Consider the following 8,282-nt stretch of genomic DNA (forward strand, 5'->3'; position numbering starts at 1 on the left):
TGCTCGGACCTTTAACACTGTTACTACTTTAGTGGCTCCCGGACTAGATATAGCCTACATTGCTTGTCCCGTTGACCGTGTTTTCTGTTCTTCAGTTCCTGCACTTTGCTGTATATTCATACCTCCTGCCTCTGATATGCATTAAGTTACCAATTGCAAAACCTTTTACTTGATTAATTAAAAAAAAAATTCCACAAAATAAGTTTTTCAAAGAAAAGCAAAGAACTCCATTAAACAAAAAATGAGCAAAAATAAAATCAAATAATTTACCAAGCGTGAAACTACCACAAATCAGCATCGATAAATAAATGAAACCCAAAACGAACAGAAATTACAATAAATAACCGAGTCAAACTCAAAACGAGCAGAAATTAATATGAGTAGGGCTCAAAACCCCTATGCCTTCCCAAGGCCAGAACATAATTTGTTTTTTATTAAAAAGAAAAAAAATACAAATGAATGTGCATTGACAGTTTAATATACATATACTGATATTTAGTAATAAAAATGTTAATATTACTTGATTTGTTAAGGTTTTAAAAGTAAAATTTTTTTAACTTTTTCAGTAAAGCACAAACGATGTTCTGGCCTTGGGAAGGCATGGGAGTTTTGAGCCCTACTCATGTTAAGTTCTGCTCGTTTTGAGTTTGAATCGGTTATTTATTGTAATTTCTGTTCGTTTTAGGTTTCATTTATTTATCGATGCTGATTTGTGGTAGTTTCACGCTTGGTAGATTATTTTATTTTTGCTCATTTTTGGTTTAATGGAGTTGTTTAATTTTCTTTGAATAACTTATTTTTTGGAAAAAGATCTCCTAAAAGTTTTATAACCTTAATGAAAATCAAACCATCATATTCAGCGTATCAGAGAACCCTTCTGTACAGGTTTCAAGCTCCTATCTACAAAAATGTGGAATTTTGCATTTTTTGCCAGAAGAAAGATCACGGGTTTTTCCAAGGGGTAATTGTAATGACCCAGTGGTCCTAGAATATCGTAGGAAGGCTAATTCGAAAGGAAATTAAAAGTTCTAGTGTCCTTTTTAAGTGACCAAAAAATGGAGGGCAACTAGGCCCCCTCCCACGCTCATTTTTTCTCAAAGCCACCCAATTAAAATTTTGAGATAGCCATTTTGTTCAGCATAGTCGAAAATCTAATAAATAAGTCTTTTAGGATGACTTAATCCTCCACAGTTCCCAGGGGAAGGGCTGCAAGTTCTGAACTTTGCCCATTGCTTGCATATTCTATTGGTTATTGGGAAGTATACAGACATTTTCAGGAAGAATTTTTTTCTGGTAGGGGGGGGGGGCTCGAGGAGGGGGTCACTTGGGAGAATCTTTCCGTGGATTATGTTTCTTTGGGGTAAGGGACATTTTTATGAAGGGAGCGCCGGATTTCCAAGCATTATTTAAAAAACGATCAGAAATTAAATTAAAAAAACAAGTTTTTTCAACTGAAAGTAAGAAGCAACATTAGAACTTAAAACGAACAAAAATTATTGCGTATATGAGGGGGCTTTCCCCCAAGTCAATGCCTCACTCTTTACGCTACAGTTTTTTTAGTGCTTTCAAAAGAGCTATCTATTCTAATTAAACGTTCTTTGTGATTCAGGGGTTTGTGAATTAATTTTTTTTTTAACTTTTAACGTAAAGAGCGTGGTATTGACTAAGGGGGGAACCCCATCATATACGTAATAACATAATAAAAAAAACAATAAGAAAAACAAGCAAAACGGCTCAATAGCAATCGAAACTTTTAAAAGCGGAATTTTGATGTCAATAAATGTATCAAAAGAATGGGCTTATAATAATGATTCTTAATATATAAATTTTATTAAGTTTAGTATTACTCATCAAAGGCTACGAGCCTGAGAAAATTTACCTGAGTTTTTAAAGAGGGGGAAACATCCCCTACAAATGAAATAATTTTAATGAAAATCACACCGTCAGATTCAGCGTATCAGAAAATCCTATAACATAGGTTTCAAGCTCATATCTGCAAAAATCTTCAACTTTGTATTTTTTGCCAGAAGAAAAATATTTGAATATAGAAGTTTGTTACGTAAGTTAATTTTTAAATTACGTCAGAACCAAATTTAGAGACAGCCGTTTAGCAAAAGAAAAGTAAAGTTTTTATGCAAATTTTGTTTACTTATTCAATGACGGTGAGTCAAAATAAAAGCTGCATTAGCTAAAGAACGATCAGAAATTAAATAAAAAAGACAAAAGTTTTATCAAATGAAAGTAAGGAACGACATTAAAACTTAAAACGAACAGAAATTATTCCGTATATGAAAGGGGGTGTCCCCTCCTCAACACCTTGCTCTTTACGCTAAAGTTTGACTCTTTCTCACAACTTTACTTTTTAAAACAATAAAAAACTTTAGCGTAAAGAGCGAGGCGTTGAGGTGGGGACAGCCCCTTTCATATACGGAATAATTTCTGTTCGTTTTAAGTTTTAATGTCGCTCCTTACTTTCAGTTTAAAAAACTTGTTTTGTTTTTATTTTATTATTTGGATATGTTAGGGAAATGGTGGGCGTGGGAGGGGATTAGTTGCTCTCCAATCACTTTTGACTATTAAAAGGGGCACTAGCGCCTTCAATTTCCAATTAAATGAGGCTTTTTCGAAGTTTCTACGAAAACAAATGACAATCTCAAAATTTTTATCAGATGTATTTTGGGAAAATACAAGGTATATCGACGCACAGATTACTCTGAATCTTATTAAGGACACAAGAACTTCTGATTAAAAAGCCAATAAGCCTCCTCCTAAGTTTATATGGTCACCCTTTCCATATAAACCTTATATTCTCCCAGGGCATAACATACAATCTTTGTCCTGAGGGCTGTGGGTTTTGTCATCCTAAAAGACATAATTTCCGGACCTTTCAACTACATTGAACAAATCGGCTATCTCTAAATTTTGATTGGATGTGTTTGGGGAAATGGTGGGTGTGTGAAGGGGTTAGTTGCCCTCCAATCACTTTCAACTTTTAAAAAAGGCACTAGTTCTTTTAATTTCCCCTCCAATAAGCCCTTTTCGAAGTTTCTGCGACAACTCCTTCGATGCGAAGTGACAAAAATAGCTAAAAAATAATAATACAGTGTGCTCATATCGCTCTTTACTTAGGCAGCGCTATTGCGCTTCCTATGATATATTTTCTTTGAAACAAAAAAGATTGCATTCATATACTTACCAGCATAAAAAATGACTTGGAGACGTGGAAAATTGTGGTACTTAGCGGCACAAATTAGGAGGGAGACTAGATTTAAAAAAATGCATCTTTTTCTTGCTCTGTTATTGAAAATACGGTACTATCTCATTATGCAGGCCTCTCTAAAAAGTCACGTTTGGTTAATGATAATGAAATAAAATAGGATGAATATATAATAGTTTAGAAACAAATTTGGGCTATATATTTGAACATTAGTAGGGGTGGGGGGGGGTATAGCATTGAATATATTAAATACGTAACCTAACCTAGGTTCCTTTCCCCCCTCCTAAACCCCCAAAAAACACATATTAGTATCGTATACGCAATGAAAACCATGCTATCATTGCCTGCTCTATAACAGTTAAGACGACAAAAATGGGTTTTATCATTGCCTAATCTAGTGATTGACCCAAGAGGCCCGCGTAATAGGATAGTACCGAAAATACTATTTTGTTGCCATTTGTATTGGTAAAATAAGTCAGAATTGACAAAACCATTTGAAAAATGAAAAACAACATTGCGTCCTAGATTCAAAAATATATATTTTGCCCTCCCCCCCTACCAATACCCCATGCTCTCATTTAATTTATTCACAACGTAAACATATTTTAACCGCTGCAGTGACAAATCCAATAAAAATCGCATAGCCTAGATTCCAAAAAGTTTTATTTTCACTTGATGCGCCAGGGGCTATTGACTAGGCAGCTAAGCTTATACAAAGGGAACTCAATTTGCCCTTTAAATTTCATGGAATATCTTTATCATTATACAGAATTTTATTGCAGATTTTAAAGAATGTTCTAAGTGGTAATAAAGATTTCATGAATAAACAAAATTTAGTGTACAGTAAATTTGATGATTTATGCTCAAAAACGAGTTGCAAATTAGATTTATTCCTTGGGAATAATATGTTTTGTTGTTAAGCTATATATATACAAGAATTTTCAGGCTGAAATGAAGAAATTCAATACCGTAATTCCTGTAACAATTTTTGTAAAGCTCTGATATTGAGGTGGTGTTAGTTCACCTCTATAAATTCAGAGCTTCGAAATGCTAGATCATTAGACATTTTACAACCGGAATCTATAGTTAGACAATGCCAGGGCTGTTGATGTTATGGATAGTACCGAAACGTCATTAAGGGATACTTAATCAAAGTAGTTCTTTTTCAATACCTTTTGTCAAAAGTAGCTCTCATATAAAATATAAAGTCCAAGAAATCAATTAGCTCATTGATTTTAGTCCCCCGTAAAAAGTAAGGGTACTAGTTAAGAATCCAGAAACTCGCGAGAAGTGAAGTTCCGTTAATGCTAATGTAATAAAACAAAATAGGATTAAAATATAATAGTTTAGAAACAAATTTGGGCTATATATTTGCACATTAAGGGGGGGGGGTAAAGCATAGAATATATTAAATACGTAACCCACGTACCTTTTTTTGCCCCTAAAGCATCAAAAAACTAAAGTTTAAACATAGTTCCCAGAGTGGGCAATACCTCACAGGCAGCGGAAACCATTTTTTTCATTAGATTCTAGATGCGGTTCATCGAGAGTTTCTGGATTCTGAACAAGTACCAAAGTAAGGAGCAACCCGGCTCAATAGTAACCGAAACTCTAAAAAACGGAATTTTGATACCAATAGCTGCATCAAAAGAATCAGATTTTTATGCGGATTTCAAATATATAAGTTTAATCAAGTTTGGTCTTACCGCTCATCAGATGTATTTTTCAATCAATCAATTTTGTTGTTGTTTTTTTTTCCAGAAGAAAAATCACGGATGCGTGTTTTTTTTGTGCTTTTTTTTCCAAGGGGTGATCGTATCGACCCAGTGGTTCTACAATATTGCGAGTGGGCTCATTCGAAAGGAAATTAAAAGTCATTTTGCCATTTTTAAGTGACAAAAAATGGAGGGCAACTAGGTCCCCTCCCACGCTCATTTTTCCCCAGAGTCTACCGATCAAAATTTTTAGATAGCCATTTTGTTCAGCATGGTCGAAAAATATAATAGCTTTGTCTTTGAGCATGACTGAATACCCCACATTCCCCAGGGGAAGGGCTGCAAGTTCTGAACTTTGCCCAATGTTTACGCATAGTATTAATTATTAGAAAGTATACAGACGTTTTCTGGGGGGCTTTTTTCACATAGGGGGGAGTTTTATGGATCTTTGGGAGGATCTTTTTATGGAAGAAATTTTCATGGGGGAAGGGATACTGTAATGAAAGAAGGGCCAGATTTTCCAGCATTATTTAAAAAAACGATCAGAAATTAAATAGAAAAACAAGATTTTTCAACTGAAAGTAAGGACCAACATCAAAACTTAAAACGAACAGAAATTATTACGTATATGAGGGGGTTCGCCCCCTAGTCAATACCTTCCTCTTTATGCTAAAGTTTTTGAGTAATTTCATAAGAACTATTTATTCTAATATTAAATATAGATATTCAATCTAATTTTCTCCTATTTTAAAATTTATTTATTTATCCATCTATTTTAGTTACTGCTATCGCTATGTTTGCTATGGTCGTTTTTTTTAAATTCAGATTTTTTTTTTGTTTTATTAAATCTACAATAGTTATTTATGGTAGTTTAGAATTTCAAATATTACAAGATTTATATCTGCTGGGTATTAATTTAAGTATGGCTATTTATTTTTTTTTGAAAAACTTCTCTTCGTAAAGAGTTTTTAGATTCATTACCAATGATCAATTAGGAAGAGCACTGTGCCTTTCCATCATACAAAACAAGAGAAGTTAATGAGGAAATTTGTCGAGATGAATAAATCCCACAAACACAGCTTACCTGCATTACGTCCCATAACTTCCTTCAAAACTGGAAAAAAGGTTGTTTAGAAAATAATTTACCTGTTATTTTCAGAATCAATTTAAGTATAATTGGACTTTGTAATGAATCAAATTAACTGTAATGGATCAGCGCCTAAATTCTGATAAGGGTAATATCCCAGCTAATTGACAAAGAGGAGCAAGGCAGTATCCAGGGGGAGGGGGGGGGAAGGGTGGCTAGGGGTTTAAAATCCCCCTCCTAACCCCAAAATGTTTACCCGACTCGTAAAAACGTAACAAAAATTAACATAAACAAACTTTGATGCGTTTTTCGAAGTTATTTTCAGTTATTTTCTACAGAACTACAAAGCAACTACTACTACTAACAACTCTTCGCAGCACCAAGCCACCTGAGGCTAACACAGCTGCGCATCCTCCACCTCCATTCTAATCTATTCAAAGCCTTCCTCTTCGCACCCTCCCAAGAAGTTTCTGAATTCCTTAAACCTTTCTTTACGACATCCTCCCACCTCATCTTCCCACCCCAGGACAACCTACTTTTCGTTAATCCCAAGACGGTTTTCTAAAATGGACAATCTTCAACAATATGTCATCCTTAATCCGCAGAACACGCCTTAGGTATCTCAAACTTTCTCTCATTATAGCCCTAAAAAGCAGGATTGAATCACATTCTTTCTCCAGGTTACTGTTTGAAATACAGTCAGTGATACGGTCAGCCAGATACCCAAAACAATCCGTTGGCAAAATCTCTATAAAACATCTTGTAAATTGTCGTCCGTTTTCTGGAGTCCCAATGTTTTAGAACCATATTTGACAACTGCTATCACTGTAACTTCCATTGATTTTTTATTGGTCTGCAGATATGTCTTTCTATTCTATCCAAACTTTTTTCAACTGTGAAAAAACACTCTGTTCCCTGGCTATTCTACTTTTAACATCTTCACTGCTCCCACCGTCTTAACTAGCAATACTACCAAGGTAAGTAAAGCTGTCCAATTGATCGATTTTTTGTTACCCAGCGTCCCCTTTTCATCTTCACTTATTCCAAGCATTAGCGACTTAGTCTTCTTAACATTAATTTTCAAACCTAGTCTAGCACCCTGAACTGTTAAAACCTCAAAGTTTATTCATTTTGTTCACACTTTCATCTAGAATGCTTAAATCATCAGCATAATCCAAGTCCAGAAGACTGTTTCCTCCCCATTTGATTCCGTGGGCTCTCATTGCCTTTCCTGTGCTCTTTAAGACAAAATACATCAAGATAATCCATATAAAGGGGGATAGAAAACAACTCTGCTTAATTCCTGATTTAATACAAAACCAGCTACTAATCTCATTTCCTACCTTAACACATCAATATTATTCTCGTATATAGCACTAATCGCTTCAATCTATTTGTCTGGTATGGTGGCCGGCGTTTACCCCCCCCTGGAAAATATCCCTGTGGAAAACACCCCCCCTCCGGAAAATAACTCCCACGGAAAATACCCCCCCCCCCAAAAAAAATACCCCCCGTGGAAAATTAGGCTTTCCAAATTTGAGAACTTTATTTGATTTTTTTTTTTCCGAACGGTGATGATATTTTGGTACTTGTGTATTATGCGCCACTCACTCAAGTTTACGCTGTGTAAAATTCGAATACACGCCTGTTTTTTTGTTAGTTTCTTCGTTTCTACCGAAGTAAGTTTGTGCTATAGATTTGCTTATTAGGGGGGGGGAAGCATAACAGGTCTGCATGCAAAATGTGTTTTGTACACTTATTCTGCATATTAGATAGATAGACAAATAAGTGTATTTTAAAGCCAAATATACGGCCATGAACAAAGTAAAATATCATAAATGAATATAATGAATGGGTGGGGGGGTGTTTAACCCCCCGAAAAATGCCCTCCCCCACGAAAAATACCCCCTCCTTGGAAAATACCCTCCCCCCTAAAAATAAGGTTTCTAAATTTGAAACTTTTATTTGAGATTTTTTTATATTTTTAGTCAGTTTTTTTCTTATAGTTGAAGTCAGAAAATAATTCTTCCTAGGTATATGGCCACTAAAAAATTACAGAAGAATAGCGAAGTATCTGGAAATTTTGTTAACTAAGTTTTAGCTTAATATTGATGATTGTTTGCCTAAATTGTTTTTCTTCTTCATTTTTTTTTTTTTTATTTGGCGCCCACTACTACCAAAAATTGCAGAAAATCATATGGAAGCGTTTTCAATACAAATGGATTTATGTTTTTTTTAAGACACTTCTGTTTTGTAAAGTCCT

General features: G+C 34.7%; 1 protein-coding gene across 1 annotated transcript in view; it reads right to left on the minus strand.

The window, feature by feature from the left end:
* Positions 1-6,022, minus strand: part of LOC148940143 (ephrin type-A receptor 5-like) — a 55,733-nt gene extending 49,711 nt beyond the window's left edge. The window contains exon 1 of the mRNA XM_089106082.1: positions 6,017-6,022. Within this exon, the coding sequence (XP_088962208.1) occupies positions 6,017-6,022 (6 nt within the window). The remainder of the gene's footprint in view (positions 1-6,016) is intronic.
* Positions 6,023-8,282: the final 2,260 nt, after the last annotated feature.

This window comes from Artemia sp. Qi Xiang Cuo, chromosome 20 (genome assembly GCF_049724085.1).
Source record: "Artemia sp. Qi Xiang Cuo chromosome 20, ASM4972408v1, whole genome shotgun sequence".
In the NCBI taxonomy this organism is placed as follows: domain Eukaryota; kingdom Metazoa; phylum Arthropoda; class Branchiopoda; order Anostraca; family Artemiidae; genus Artemia; species Artemia sp. Qi Xiang Cuo.